Source organism: Geotrypetes seraphini, chromosome 8 (genome assembly GCF_902459505.1).
Source record: "Geotrypetes seraphini chromosome 8, aGeoSer1.1, whole genome shotgun sequence".
Lineage (NCBI taxonomy): Eukaryota > Metazoa > Chordata > Amphibia > Gymnophiona > Dermophiidae > Geotrypetes > Geotrypetes seraphini.
The window spans coordinates 71,662,827-71,679,102 of record NC_047091.1 but is presented as its reverse complement, the minus strand read 5'-3'; the positions used below and the strand labels follow the sequence as shown (position 1 = coordinate 71,679,102).

The 16,276-nt window shown below is 45.1% G+C and overlaps 2 protein-coding genes across 2 annotated transcripts in view; both read left to right on the top strand.

Annotated features, from left to right (window-relative positions):
* The window catches only part of NRXN2 (neurexin 2), a 1,565,743-nt gene that overhangs the window by 1,228,952 nt on the left and 320,515 nt on the right, over positions 1-16,276 (top strand). The gene's annotated exons all lie outside the window — the stretch shown is intronic.
* Positions 1,545-5,907, top strand: LOC117364440. Its single transcript, XM_033953606.1, has 2 exons — positions 1,545-2,930; positions 3,024-5,907. The coding sequence occupies exon 2, from the start codon at positions 3,037-3,039 to the stop codon at positions 5,599-5,601; it is 2,565 nt and encodes an 854-aa protein (XP_033809497.1). The 5' UTR covers positions 1,545-2,930; positions 3,024-3,036; the 3' UTR covers positions 5,602-5,907.

Below are 16,276 nucleotides of genomic sequence, written 5' to 3'. Positions count from 1 at the left end.
AAAATGCTAAAAGTCTATACAAAAGAAGAAGATAAAACAGAAATATTCAGTACAGCATGAAATCAGTATAATATAAATCAGTTGCTCAGAAAAATGCATTAACAAATAGCTGAGTCTTCAATATTCTCCTAAAAGAATTCCTCTCTCCACATTTTCGAATTTGGCCAACAAGGCCATCCATAGCTTAACTCCTTCATATGTAAAAGTCATAGCGTTCGTATCTACATGTTTAGGATTGGCCTTTGTTTTCAACAATACAGTACCTGCAGAACACAGGGACCTTTGATTGAAAATTAATGTAGCCAAGGAACACAGAAGAGAACAGCAGCAGGAATACCTATGTTAAGAGTGAGTGGTTATATTAGTGGGTTTGATAATCTGAAAGGCTTAACCAGGCAGGAGAAACTCCTGACCGGTTAAACCCCATTGAGCTGGCCAGCCACTGACATTCACCTGGTAGCGCCTCTGAATATGAATTATTTGATGAAATATTATGTATGTTTTGTATGGAAACCACTTAGGTTTAAGCGCTCTAGAAATTTTTAAAATTAAATAAATAAATAAAATATCTTTGCTCACTGCTAACTGTTGTAAGAAGCAGCCCAGGAGCGAAACTTGGGCAAAGGTGGCACTTAGCTATTCAGTCTGCTAACCAGCTAAGCAAGTGCATAAAGTTAGTTAAGCCAAAAGGTAAGACGTTAACTGGCACCAGTCTGAATATCAGCCCGGTTAATATTCAGGTCAGTGCCGCACATACCTGAATATTCAATGCCAGGAGCCATGCGTGCCCTGTCATTGAGGTTAGTTCATAAGAACATAAGGATAGCATTACTGGGTCAGACCAATGGTCCATCTAGTCCAGTATTCTGTCTTTATGGTAGCCAATCCAGGTCACAAGTACCTAGCAAAATCCCATGGCTTGTAAAAATCACTGTCTCCAGTCGTTGGCTTGGATGTTGATTGTAGAATTTGCCTCCCTTCAACTGCCTGAGAGTATATCCAGGATCCTGCTGGCCACCAGGAAAGATTCCACTAAGAGGTGTTATACTTTTAAGTAGAGGAGGTTTGTCATCTGGTGTGAGGGAAAAGCCCTAGATCCTCTCTCTCTCTTGCCCTACCCAAAACCTGCTTGTGAGTACCTTCCACACCTCTCTGAGGCTGGTCTTAAAATCAACTCTTTAAGGGTGTACCTTAGTGCAAATAGTGCTTACCTTTGCTGCATAGAGGGTAAGCCCCATCTCTGCACAGCCTCTAGTTCAATTTATGTGACAAAGCCTTGTCACAATCCGTCCCCAGTGGCTCCGCTCATTCCAGAGCTGCCGGTGGCTAAACCTTATCCAGCCACTCAGCGAGCTAACCACGGGGATAGGATTGTGACTAGTCCCAGGAAAAAAGGTACATTTCCCTTTAACTGGAAGCAGGCTGAACTGCAGGGAGTAGAGGAAGGAGAGCAGAACAGCTCAGAAGAGCCTGAGAGGGACCTCCCTCCTCCTGTTCACTCCCAGCTGAGGCCCATGGTGAGAAAGGTAAAACAAGCTAAGCAATCAAGGCAGGTAACTCCTCCCCCTCAGAGAGCAGGGTGTGTTCGTTTGAACAATATAGAGGCTGCTCTGAGGAGAGGAAAGTTAGTTGGCCCTGAGCCAGCTCAGGGAAGGGTCTCTCCTGACTATATTCCTGACTGTGAGGAGGTGACCATGATGGAAACTGACACTGACCTTGTTGCCAACCAGCCAGCCCCACCTGAACCCATGGAATGGGTAGAGAGCCTTGGACTGCCTGAAGATACGCTCATGCAATAAAGATAAGTGGCAGGTCTGAAGGTTTGGAGCCTTTCTCTGTTTATTAGAACACTGTGGTGCAGTTGTGCTGTGTGTGAGAAAGTGCAGGGACTTGTGCTGAAAAAAAAACGTTTTTTTTTATTGTTGGTTTGTAACTCAAGTGGCCTGAATTGGGGATGCATTTCTGTGACTGTGAGGGAAGTAAATGTCATAACTTTTGGGGAGAATTCACTTAAGATCCAGGTCGGGATAGTGGGGCCATTATTGGCATTCTGATACTTCAGAAAAGTAATAAGTGAATTCCTTTACTCCCCTCCCCCACCAACAGTTTCTCTGTTGGATTCAGCCCAGCTTTAAACTTGCTGAGCTTAGAGGCCCAGAACTTGAGTGAGAGTGTGTAAGGTTGCTTTATCTTCCCTAAGGTAAAGACAAGCCCACTACAGTTCTGTTTGCTATTTTTGGATGTAAATGATACTTACCTTAATTGCCTGATTGAAGGTAGCAGTGGCAACCCATTCCAGTGGGTCCACTCCAGACTTTATTTTTGGTTATCTGTGTGCAGCATTCTATTTGGACTTTGGGGTTTTTATGAATGCTTAAGGGAGACGTTGCTCCCAACTTCGGTTCAAGGAATAAAGGAACTTTGAACAAGTGAACTGATTTGTTTATTTTTGCTATTTTGCTTCCTGACAAGAAAAGATATTCCAGCAGGACTTCCTTCCTTCATCGGAAGCACGTCGGAGTTGCGCTCGGGTGAGCAGAGGCCGGGTTACGGCAAATACAGGTACCGGCTTCTGTCACATATGGTATCAGGAGTGGGATGAGCGCCTCCTGCTGGACATTGTGAGAATTGGGAAAAAAAAATATTTTTTTTTTTGGAAAAAAAAAAAAAGTTTTGGACTTGTGAATAATTTGTTGTTTTAGCTTGTTATTTTAGTTTGTTGTATTGGTTCCAGTCTGAGCGGAGCGGAGTTCCAGAAGTCTTCCGACCGGGGTGCAGAGGAAGCAAGTGGCTTGGCTGTCCCAGCTGCACCAGTGAGGAGCCAGAGTCGGAGGAGGCTGAGGATCGATATAGGAGGACAGAAACGCAGCTATACGACTGGGGGCCAAGGAGGCCTACAAACAAAAGGCAAAGACTCACCTTGTGCTCTGGTAAGAGGCTTGACCAGGGGGGTGAGGGAGTTTGACTACACTCATATAGTGGTACCGCACTTGGGTTGGTCTCTCTCGCTTTGTTTCTTGTAGGTTAATCGGCACGATGGACCAGCAACAGCTGATAGCGTTCTTGACGGCGGAACGCCAGAAGCAAAGCGAGGACTTACAAGCAGTGCTAAAGACCAACCAGGAGTTATGGTACCGGTCTCAGGAATTATCTCGGCGGCAACACGACGAGATGGTGCTAGCGATGGGGGAGCAAACGCAAGTACTGTCTAGAATTTTGCAGAACCCATCGACATCTGCAGGCAGTGAGCCTGGACATAGTAATTTGCCACAACCCTCAGGAGCAGCTAACCCTCTGGCCACGCTAAATCTGTGTAAGATCACACCAGCGGATGCGCCGGATGAATTCCTATCCGCGTTCGAGAGGGTAGCTACTGCTGCTGGTTGGCCTCAGGGTCAGTGGGCTGTAAGGCTACTCCCATGCCTTGCAGGAGAAACCCTGTCTGCTTATCAGACACTAGCCCCTGAGGTAGCTAACAATTATCAAGCTGTAAAGACACATATATTGGAGTACTTAGGCTACACTCAAGAGCATTACCGCCAGCGGTTTAGAGCAACCCTTATGCAGGATAAGGAAAGACCTAAGGCCCTTGCTCAAAAACTGTCTAAGTTGGCTGAGAGGTGGCTTAGTCCATGGCTTGGGGATGCCCGGGCCATTGTATTAGAGGTGATCAGGGAGCAGTTTCTGCAATCCGCTCCCAAGAATTTGAGGGGCTGGGTGCAGAAACAGGGCTGCAAAACCTTAGCCCAGACCTTAGAGGTAGCAGAAGCCTATTTGGACGCCCAAGGCGCCTATGAGGAGGGAAAGACAACCACCCTACCAGGCCTGGGAAAAGCTCAGGACAGCCGAGGTCAGGACCCACCTAGGAAAACTACAGGGTACCCTAGGGCGAAGGAGCCTGTCCCTGAGAAAACCCAGAGGTGCTATCGTTGTGGGAAAATAGGGCATACCCAGAGGTACTGTAGGGTAACGAGGGATCTGATAATAACTCAGAGGCCTGGGGCCCCGATTCCCGAAGAATATCAAGTCATAGTCTCAGTAGCCAACAGGGAGGTCCCGGCTCTGGTCGATACGGGGGCTGAGCAGTCGGTCGTATCAGAGCAACTATGGGATGAATTGGGCTCAGATCAGGAGCTGGGGGTGAAGCAAGTACCCATCACCTGTATACACGGAGAAACACAGGAATACCCCCTTAGAGACCTGACCATTCAACATAGGGAAAAAAAAACCCGAATATCAGTGGCAGTTTTAAAGACAACACCTTACCCATTAATCCTGGGAAGAGATTGGCTGAATCGGGCGCAGATAGGAGTGCCGGAGAGGAAGGGGATGTTGAGTAAATGTGTGTTGGGTAGTCGGGTTGAGGAGAGCTTAGTCGGGCCCCGGGAGGGAAGACGACGGGCTAAGGGGTTAAAACCTAAATATGGGAAGCCTACAATTCGGTGGGCCCCGCTGTCAGATAGGGCCATAGCACCCACGCGGGTTTACGCTAAGGCTGCAGGCTATGACCTATATGCCGCCTGTGAACAAACTATCCCTGCTAAGGGAAGGTCCCTGATAAACACAGATATACAAGTATCTCCCCCGCCAGGTGCCTATCTACGGATAGCTCCAAGGTCAGGATTGGCGTTAAAGCAGTCAATCGATGTGGCCGCTGGGGTCATCGACCCAGATTTTAGGGGCAATGTCGCGGTACTCCTGGTCAATCAGGGTGATAGCGAGTACAAAGTGCAAATCGGGGATCGTATAGCCCAGCTTATTTGCGAGAGAATTTGGCACCCCAACCTGGTACAGTGGACCCGTCTCCCGGACACCAGCAGAGGAGAGCAAGGGTTCGGGTCCACCGGGGTAGGAACTATAGAAAGTAGGTCTCGCCCTGAATTAGGATCGGAGCTGAGAGGGAATATAGAAGCCGCTAAAGTAGCCGCACTAGACGCAGAGATACTGAAACTGAGAGAAGAATTGACACTAGCACGAAAGGATTGGGAAGCTAACCTAAGAACCCAAACCGAAGCCAAGTTCCAAGCTTGGAAGGATCCCCTAGACCGGGATAATCAACGGTCCAGGGAGGAAATAACTGCCCAGTGTCAGCGGGAGTCAGGGAAGCTGACCGACCTTATGGCGCAAATTACTGACCAACTGAAGGTAGTACAGGGGCAAATAAGGGAAAATGAAGTCCAACAGCAAGCGATCCAACGTAGCGTTGTAGAAATAAAGAACACTTGCGGAGAACTAACAAACCAAACTGGGAAAGCAGAAAGTTGGGTAACTAAACAACGGGCACAGGAAGAGCAACTGGAACAACACGCCCAGCATTTTGAAAAGGTGCTGGATACCTTTAGGGGAATAGAACAGGACCTGGAGGAAGTGAGGGTTCAGATTGCCCAAGTAAAAAAGGAAGACTTAGGGGATATCACACAGGTGGTAGCTGCCCTTGCCCAGAGAGTAGAAGGGTTGGAAAGTCCTCAGGATCAAGATACAGGGGCCTTAGCAGGGCCTTATGAGACACCCCTGTTGAGATGGCCGGAAGATTTTGAGGACTCTGATCCACCACCCCTAAATCAAGGGAGAAGGGCAAATAGGCCCCGGAAACGATATTGAGCATCGCCCTGGCAAGTTAAGTGTGAATGTGGACACTCTGTCTCGTATGCAAGAGGATAGTGAGTTGCCCCGGGAAAATAGGGACAATCAATCCTTAAGGGTGAGGGTATGTCACAATCCGTCCCCAGTGGCTCCGCTCATTCCAGAGCTGCCGGTGGCTAAACCTTATCCAGCCACTCAGCGAGCTAACCACGGGGATAGGATTGTGACTAGTCCCAGGAAAAAAGGTACATTTCCCTTTAACTGGAAGCAGGCTGAACTGCAGGGAGTAGAGGAAGGAGAGCAGAACAGCTCAGAAGAGCCTGAGAGGGACCTCCCTCCTCCTGTTCACTCCCAGCTGAGGCCCATGGTGAGAAAGGTAAAACAAGCTAAGCAATCAAGGCAGGTAACTCCTCCCCCTCAGAGAGCAGGGTGTGTTCGTTTGAACAATATAGAGGCTGCTCTGAGGAGAGGAAAGTTAGTTGGCCCTGAGCCAGCTCAGGGAAGGGTCTCTCCTGACTATATTCCTGACTGTGAGGAGGTGACCATGATGGAAACTGACACTGACCTTGTTGCCAACCAGCCAGCCCCACCTGAACCCATGGAATGGGTAGAGAGCCTTGGACTGCCTGAAGATACGCTCATGCAATAAAGATAAGTGGCAGGTCTGAAGGTTTGGAGCCTTTCTCTGTTTATTAGAACACTGTGGTGCAGTTGTGCTGTGTGTGAGAAAGTGCAGGGACTTGTGCTGAAAAAAAAAACGTTTTTTTTATTGTTGGTTTGTAACTCAAGTGGCCTGAATTGGGGATGCATTTCTGTGACTGTGAGGGAAGTAAATGTCATAACTTTTGGGGAGAATTCACTTAAGATCCAGGTCGGGATAGTGGGGCCATTATTGGCATTCTGATACTTCAGAAAAGTAATAAGTGAATTCCTTTACTCCCCTCCCCCACCAACAGTTTCTCTGTTGGATTCAGCCCAGCTTTAAACTTGCTGAGCTTAGAGGCCCAGAACTTGAGTGAGAGTGTGTAAGGTTGCTTTATCTTCCCTAAGGTAAAGACAAGCCCACTACAGTTCTGTTTGCTATTTTTGGATGTAAATGATACTTACCTTAATTGCCTGATTGAAGGTAGCAGTGGCAACCCATTCCAGTGGGTCCACTCCAGACTTTATTTTTGGTTATCTGTGTGCAGCATTCTATTTGGACTTTGGGGTTTTTATGAATGCTTAAGGGAGACGTTGCTCCCAACTTCGGTTCAAGGAATAAAGGAACTTTGAACAAGTGAACTGATTTGTTTATTTTTGCTATTTTGCTTCCTGACAAGAAAAGATATTCCAGCAGGACTTCCTTCCTTCATCGGAAGCACGTCGGAGTTGCGCTCGGGTGAGCAGAGGCCGGGTTACGGCAAATACAGGTACCGGCTTCTGTCACAGCCTAAATAAAGCCTCCAGCTGCTTGACTCCTGTCATCTGAAGTACCTATTTTTGGTGGCGGTCACTTCAACTTGCAGAGTGACTGAGCTGCAGGTCCAAGTAGCTGATCCACATTACATATAGCTTCATCAGAACAAAAGTAGTCCTCTGCACGCATCCTAAGTTCCTTTCTAAGGTAGTGTTGGAGTTCCATCTTAATCAGTCAATTGTCCTGCCAACATTTTCCCCACTGTGATGAAATGCATTGTACACCTTGCACTGCAAGCAAGCCTTAGCCTTCTAATGTGGAGTGCACTAAAGCCCATTGACAATCCACCTAGCCCTTTGTTTCCATAGACCCAAACAGGACAGAGCCATCGGTAAATGCACTGCATCCCATTGGCTAGCAGACTGCATCTTTTTTGTTTATGTCCAGACTGGACTGACTCTTGAGGGTCATGTCATGGTTCACAATGTGAGAGCCATGGCTGAGTTGGTAGACTACTTGAGGTCAGCATTCATTGAATAGATTTTCAAAGCTGCAATGTGGTCTTCCGTTCACGCATTCACATAAGAACATAAGAATAGCCTTACTGAGTCAGATCAATGGTCCATCAAGCCCAGCAGCCCATTTCCATGGTGGCCAATCCAGGCCACCAGCACCTGGCAAAAACCCAAAGAGCAGCAACATTCCATGCTACCGATCCAGGGTAAGCAGTAACTTCTCCCATGTCTTTCTTAATAACTGACTATGGACTTTTCCTCCAGGAAATTGTCCAAACCTTTCTTAAAACTAGCTACACTATCTGCTTTTACCACAACCTCTGGCAATGCGTTCCGGAGCTTAACTATTCTCTGAGTGAAAAAATATTTCCTCCTATTGGTTTTTCCCTGTAACTTCATCGAGTGTCCCCTCAGTGACATCTTCCCTATTTGTACATTGTAATTTGCTGATTATACAGCTCTCTTCACTGTGAACCGCCTAGAAGGCGCAAGATTATGGCGGTATAGAAAAAATAAAGTTATTATTATTAGTCTTTGTAATTTTTGACGGAGTGAAAAATTGATCCACTTGTACCCATTCTACTCCACTCAGAATTTTGTAGACTTCAATCATATCTCCTCTCAGCCGTCTCTTTTCCAAGCTGAGGATCCCTAACCATTTCAATGCTGCCTTGAGCAGAATGCCTGATGCAATAGTCCATTTGGACAGACAGTTCTGTAGAATTTGTTTGGGGTCTGGAATCCAACTCCACCCTTCTAGGCCCATTCCTTTTTTGTTCCAGGCTGCACCTTCACAACAGGTTGATTTAGTTAGTGGTTCTGATTGACTTTGACATTGCAAATCCTTGTTGATTATTGTTTGTTGTTTTCCTTGAGCCTGGTAGTTAGGGATTCCCAGTAGTGAGAATACTATGGCCTGCTTGTTCTTGGAGAAAGCAAAGTTACTCACCTGTAGCAGGTGTTCTCCATGGATATCAGGCCAAGTATTCTCACATACCCTCCCACTTCTCCTAGGAGTTGAATTCTTTATGCTTTTGGATCCAACTGCATGTTCCACATGACTCAGGAAGGTGGGAAGGTACTCACACATGCACAGTCATGCTTACCAAAGGCTTCTTAACGAGATAGTAATGCTCATAACATCCACTCCAGGGCTCCTTCAGGGAATGTCACCCAGTTGTGAAAACACTTGGCCTGCTATTCTTAGACAACACCTGCTACAGGTAAGTAATTTCACTTTTTCTACTAAGGGGATGCTAAAGAAGGTACTATTGAGATCTACCATCATGTAGTGGGTCACTGCTGAAGTCATGTAGGCAAATATGTAGCTGGGTTGGTCACCACTGGAAAGAATGAGATAACTGCCCTGTTCAGGCATATAGATCTTACACAAAATTCCAGGCCTTCTTCCTAGACTTGGGCATTGGTAGGATGAGTGTTTTACTGGTACAAGTGCACTTGTAAATAACACTTTGTTATAGGAGATCTTGGATTACAAGCCTGATTCCTTCCTCTGCTTCCTCTGGCTTTGATGGGTCCATGGTGATCCTGATAGACTAGCTCTTCATTAGGCCCCTATGCACAGAGGTGGCCAGGCATACAAGGCATACAAAGTGTTCTTCCTTAGATGGAAATGGGGTAGGTCCTTCCTAGTCCATGCAAGCAAGAATGTTGTTTACAGTTGGCTCTTAGGCCTCGGATACTTGCAGGTAGACTTTCTGGAGTATATCAGATAATGCAACTGAACTTACAAGCTGATCTCTGCCCAGAACGTTGATAGGAGTTATCTCTGATATCCTCTTGCTGACTTGCAGCAGTTTGGAACTTGGGTGTGATACTGGAACCTAAGTTATATTTTCCACTTCAGCAACTTAATTGAGACAGGGACTTATGGGAAATCCTTCTAATCTAATCTAATCTGCTATTTGTGGATTGCTCTATGCCTATAAAGGTTCAAGGCGATTTACAATTACACAAGAGCCCATACAAACATGGGGAGCTTAAAGAAGAAGCTGCAGTAGAGTGCAGATCTCATTGCTCTGGTATCTATTAATAGAAATTTTTCTTTTCATTTTTATAATACCTCTCAAGTATCCTGATGAATCAAGAAGGTATCAGAGGTAAGCAGATGTTCTCCTGTGCTTCAGGACTTAGAGCCACAGTAGTTGGTCATCATCTTTTTAGGTGTTAGCCATCATGATTTTGGTAGGCTGGCCTCCTGGATGGGCTGGTCTGTTCATTCATATTTCCAGTAGCCTATCTTCCCACACTGGAAACACACCTGTTGTCCATAACAGCCACTTGCTCTTTGCAGTAGGAGTGCCTGCAGCTGGAGGTTGAGAAATTGTTCTGTTTGTTCTCTTTCTGGCTGGATATGGTATCAGGGCACTGTCTACTAATTCAGAAGATTGTTTCTGCTGCCAGCTGAAAGTGATTTGTTTAAGCATCTGTTGTACCTATGGAAGTAATCCATTCACAAATGCTGCACAAATATCAAAGGTTGCATTCTCAAAAGTATCTTTAATTCCAGGATGCTGCTTAAAAACGCTGTACACTCTGTCCCAATAATCTGAAATCTCTTCCTCTGCAACCTAATTGCATGCAGGTACGAGGGATCTTCAAAAAGTTTCTGCCCTTTTTAAAACACTATTTATTAAATATCTCAAAAGCAAATTACAACACATTTCTACATAATCACCCTGTGTTGCAATACATTTTTCCCAGCTAATGCTGCAAATTCTTATATTAATAATAAACAAGATTTATAAACCGCTCATACTGTTTAAGTTCAGAGTGGCATACAAATAAAAAGTGGTCATTTCCTCGAATTTACAATTTCTTTTTTTTTTTTTTTAAGTTCAATATATTTTATTAATAATTTCAAATATAAACAAGTCATGACTCAAACAGTTCACAGAAATGATTGACAAAACAGATTAATTACAATAATCAGTATACAAATAATGATGACACTAACGGCCTCTTTTACAAAGCCTAATGGCCCCGAAGCCCATAGAGATTTAAAGGGCTTTGGAGCTGTTGCCGCGCGGTAACTGCTAGCACGGCTTTGTAAAAGAGGCCGTAAGACTAAACATACCTAAACATAATGATCTAGTCAACTAAGAAGTTAGGCATTAAGGCCTAAGTTAAGTCCAAAATGCCATTTAAAAACAGACTTAAAAGAAAATTCAAGGCGCCTACCAGTGCCTAAAAATATGGCGCCGGAATCGCACCTCCGTAGGCATTTTACAGTGCTTAATGCCACTGTAGGCGTGGTTAATGCTGGAAGTGGGGTTAGGCACCATAAAGCGTCTACAGAGGTACGATTCACATCAAAGGTAGGCACTGAAAATGTAGGCCTTGAAAACCCTGACCTATATTTCTGATGCCTACCTTTGCCAGAGGTGCAGTTCTCTACATGGCGCCATCACGTGATTGACATGTGATCGGTTGCCACTTTTAAGATAGCCACCAGCAATGGCGCCATTTAGAGAATCAAGGCCTAAGTTGATATTTTGGTAACATATTTTTTTAACACGTCTTAATATTTTGGCAGAATAGTGTGTTGGAAATGGAGGATCTAAGAATAAAAGAAATGCCTTTTCTAGTTTGGCAGCTTGGTAAAACAATAGTTGTTTAAATAGCTTTAATCTTTTCATACCTTTAGGAGAAAGAAAATAAAAGAGATTATCTTTTAGATCTGTAAGATTTATAGTTCCGTTCCTTAACTGAAATTGAGAAAGAAAATATTCCAGTACCATACCATAAAGTACTTTATACAGGAAGCAAGATAATTTGAAAAGAATCCTGCTTTCTACTGTCAGCCAATGGGATTTTACAAACTTGCATATAGAATAGATCATATGTAATTCTGTATTTTGTACGATTTGTAACATTTTGTGTAGTTGTTTTAAGCAACCCCTCAGTTAAGCAGGACGCTCCCGCTTCCAAGGCCACAATTTCCAGATGGATCCTTAGGGCCATTTCATCAGCCTACATTCTTTCACAGAAGCAGTCTCCTGTTTCTGTCAAGGCACATTCTACCAGGGCTGAAGCTAGATCTGTCTCTCCTGAGGAGATTTGCAGAGCGGCAACTGGTCTTCTCTTCACATGGTTGCCAAGTTCTAAAGCGTGGACATGGTGGCAAGACAGGACTCTGTCTTTGGGTCCTCAGTATTAAGGGTCAGTGAAGCAAGCCCTCCCTAGTTTTGGGGGGGACTGCTTTTGTACATCCCTACTGTCTAGAATGTCTCACCTATTGTACTGCAAAAAGAGATTATGTACTTACCCTGGTAAGCTCTTTTCCAGTAGATAGGTGAGACATTCTAGATTCCTGCACAGTCCTTCCTGCTCCTGTCTGCTGTTTCAATCTGTTTTATGCTTCTCCAAGTTGACTATTGGATGCCTGTCAGCCAATGTGGGCTGGGAAGAATTTGTATATATATTTTAATTTATTAAGGAGTAGTTTCTGAGCTCTTCTGAAGCCATTGTTGGTGGTTAGCAGTACTGTCTAGTTATTTTTGAGCAGAACAATTTGTTTAAGCCTGCTGCTGTAGGTGCTTTTACTTAGGTGCCTTTGCTTCACATGTATTGGGTGGTTCTACATGCTTGGGTACTAACCAAAGGTGAAGCTAGAAAGCCCAGTGATATACAACAGAGGCAAGAGTGAAAACTCCGGAGTGGATTCCTTCAGCAGCACACAGCTAAGGGGAAATAATTCTACTATCTAGAATGTCTCACCTATCTACTGGAAAAGAGCTTACCAGGGTAAGAACATAATCTCTTATTATTAACATGGACAAGGCAGGATAAATTCTTCGAGGGCCCCTAGGCACACAAGTACACTGGGCCCCCCTGGCCCTGCCCCGCCCATACCCTGCCCATGCCCCACCCCCATATATCTGTTTTCTTATTTACTTCTTTATTTCCACTTATATTTCTTTCTTTCTTTTTTTAATTCAAAGATTAGCATAGCAGTGCACAGTTTTTCTTCTGTGCAACCCCCAAACATCTCTGAACAAATCCTCCTTCCTTCCCTTCCTAGCTACTTACCCAGGACTTTAACTCTGAACCTTTTCCATGCATATTTCAAAGTGTTCAAATATATTGTAAAGCAGTAATACTCTCCAAAATATAAGTATATATTAATAACCAAGTTTACGACGCCTCTCAACTGCCTCACTCTAGTCTACATCAACCAACTGTAACCCATATGTATGTATAAACAACAAAATCTGTAACTCCTCTAGTATGTTCCACTCCATGTATGTTAACTTGCAACAAAACAACAAAGCAAGCAGTCCACCAAAGAATACAACATGAAAAAAAAAGAAGATTGGCAGAAAATAAGGAGATTCAAATCAGGTTTATTCAAGGTTCCCAAGAACCATGCCCGATGCATTTCGCCAAACAAGGCTAGTCAACGCTAACAAAAAAAACATTTCTTTCATACAAACAGAACACAGAAAACACCTTCTCCTAATATGGAATATGGAATCACAAATTAACCTCTCCCCCTTTTACAAAACTGTAGTATGGTTTTTAGCCACGGTGGTAACAGCTCAGATGCTCATAGAATTCTGAGCATCAGAGCTGTTACCACCATGGCTGGCATTAAAAAATGCTTTACAGTTTTGTAAAAGGGGGAAATAAAATATAAATATGTAGACAAAGGTTAAATTGAACCACCAAGAAGCTGGTCTCTGCATATAATGCAACACCACAGAAACAGCAATGCATGTCCCCTAAAGCAAAAACAATAAATAAATAGAAATTTTTTTCTACTTTTGTCTTCTCTGGTTTCTGCTCTCCTCATCTTCATGTCACTCTCTTCCTTTCATCTTCTGTCCTTCTATGTCACTTCCAGAAACTGTATGCCTCCCTCTTCCATCTTTCCCTTCACCCCCATTGGTCTGGCATCCATCTTCTTCCATTCCCTCCTCCAATAGTCTGGCATCTCTCTCCTCTACTCTTCTTCCCTTCCCTCTCCCACACCCCCATGGTCTGGCATTTCACTCTCTCATCTCCCTTCCCCCCACTTCCATCAGCATCAGCCTCCTTTCTTTCCCTCCAACCCAATTCCATCTAGTATCCTTCCCCCTTATGTCTTCCACCTTTCCCTGCACACCAATTCCATCAGCATCTGCCCCCTTTCTTTCCCTCCAACCCAATTCCATCCAGTATCCTTCCCCCTTATGTCTTCCGCCTTTCCCTGCACACCAATTCCATCAGCATCTGCCCCCTTTCTTTCCCTCCAACCCAATTCCATCCAGTATCCTTCCCCCTTATGTCTTCCGCCTTTCCCTGCACACCAATTTCATCAGCATCTGCCCCCTTTCTTTCCCTCCAACCCAATTCCATTCTACTTAGCTTAGTAGTTTAAGTTTCAAGTTTTTATTTGTATTTGATGAATCGCTTATTCAAGTTACTAAGCGATTTACAACTTCGTAAAACAGGTTTATATAAGTAAGCAAAATAACTTAAAACTAACAGTTTTGAGACATACACGAAACGTGAAGGATAGAGGGGTAAAGTTACATCCTCATAGCTTAAGAAAATAGACAAAAAACAAGGAGTAAACAATGGGATGGGTAAATAAAACTGAACCATAATACAATGGAACCTTGGTTTACGAGCATAATTCGTTCCAGAAGCATGCTCGTAAACCAAATTTCTCGTATATCAAAGCAAGTTTCCCCATAGGAAGTAAGGAAAACTCATTTTGATTGGTTCCACCTCCTCCCTCCCCCCCGAGGCTACCGGCGCTGCTCCATTCCCCCACCCTTGAGGCCACCGACGCTGCCCCATACCCCTCCCTGCGATCTGGCATCCCCCCTTGCGAACTGGCATCCTCCTCCCCCCCCCCGCTCGCGTTGCTCCCCCCTCCACTGCGATCCTACCCCCCCCGAGCACGGCAATGACATCCCTTACCCCGACTGGGCACCAGTGCCGGTGCCCGAAGATCCTCCCTCTTCTGGCGTGGCCTGGGCTGGGCGGTACGTCGGAGATCCTCCCTCTTCTGGGCTGGGCCGGGCTGGACTGGCTGTGAGCATTTGCGCATGCTCAAAGCCTTCTGGTCTCGCTCTCTCCGAGATTCTGAATCTGAGAAATGCTCAAATGCGCAAATGCTCAAAGCCAATCCAGCCCGGCCCAGCCCAGAAGAGGGAGGATCTCCGATGCACCGCCCAGCCCAGGCCGCACCAGAAGAGGGAGGATCTTCGGGCACCGGCACTGGTGCCCAGTCGGGGTAAGGGATGTCATTGCCGTGCTCGGGGGGGATGTAGGATCGCGGGGGGGGGGGGGATGCCGGATCGCTGGGGGGGATGCCAGATCGCGGAGGGGGGGGGTGCTCGTACAGCGAGGCAAGCTCGGTTTACGAGGCACCAAGTTTGTAAATGTTTTGCTCGTCTTGTATCCGCAGAGGTTTCGTCAGCAGGAGACCTGAAGTTATGATGCCGTTGTACAGAGCCATGGTGAGGCCTCACTTGGAGTACTGTGTTCAGTTTTGGAGACCACACTACCGAAAGGACGTGCTGAGGATCGAGTCGTTTCAGCGAACGGCCACCAGGATGGTCTTGGGGCTCAAGGATCTCACGTATGAAGAAAGATTTAAAAAATTGCGGCTGTACTCACTTGAGGAAAGAAGAGAACGGGGAGATATGATTGAAACATATAAGTACATCACGGGACACATTGAGTCAGAAGATGATATCTTCTGGCTCATGGGACCCTCAACCACCAGAGGGCATCCGCTGAAAATCAGGGGAGGGAAGTTTCATGGCGACTCCAGGAAGTACTTCTTCACCGAAAGAGTAGTGGATCATTGGAACAGACTCCCACTCCAGGTGATAAAGGCCAGCAGCGTGACGGATTTTAAGAGAAAATGGGATACTCACGTGGGATCTTTAAGGGAGTAAATTCAGGGGAGGGGATACTTGGAATGGGCAGACTTGGTGGGCTATAGCCCTTTTCTGCTGCTTTTTTCTATGTTTCTATGTTTCTACCACTGTATCTTCATCTAAGTTTAAGTTTAAGTTTATTAGGATTTTTATATACCGCCTATCAAGGTTATCTAAGCGGTTTTTTTACAATCAGGTACTCAAGCATTTTCCCTAGAAGAAAGAAAGTTAAAGACTGAACGCGTCTTTAAAGAGGTAACTTTTTAGAAGTTTTTTGAATTGGCTAAGGTCTTTTTCTTCTCTAATATACTGGGGAAGAGCGTTCCACAGTTGTGGGGCCATTACTGAGAACATGTTATCTCTTCTAGTGCCTATGATTTTCAATGATGGGACCACTAGGAGTTTTTGGGCCGTCGATCGTAGAGACTGGGAAGTATTGTGGGGGATAAGCATTCTATTAATAAATTGTAGTTCTTTAGAAATTAAGGTTTTGAATACAAGAAGTAAGATTTTGAAAGTAATGCGGTAACTAATTGGGAGCCAATGGGAGTTAATCAGTAGGGGGGGTGACATGATCATATTTTTTACCGTTATGTATGAGTTTAGCTCACTCTCTTTTCTTTTAGCCAGGCCGCTTTAGTACATCTCTAACACGGTCAGCGTTTCGCGATTTTTAATCCTTAACCACTGCCTCAGGGATTTGTTCGGAGCGATTAACTTGTCTGACTCCAGACCTGCAGTCCTTCTTGTACGGAGTCAGGCAAATTAATCACTCTGAACAAATCCCTGAGGCAGGGGTTAAGGATTAAAAACTGCGAAATCCTGGCCGCGTTGGAGATGTACTAAAGTGGACTGGCTATAAGAAAAGAGAATGAGCTACT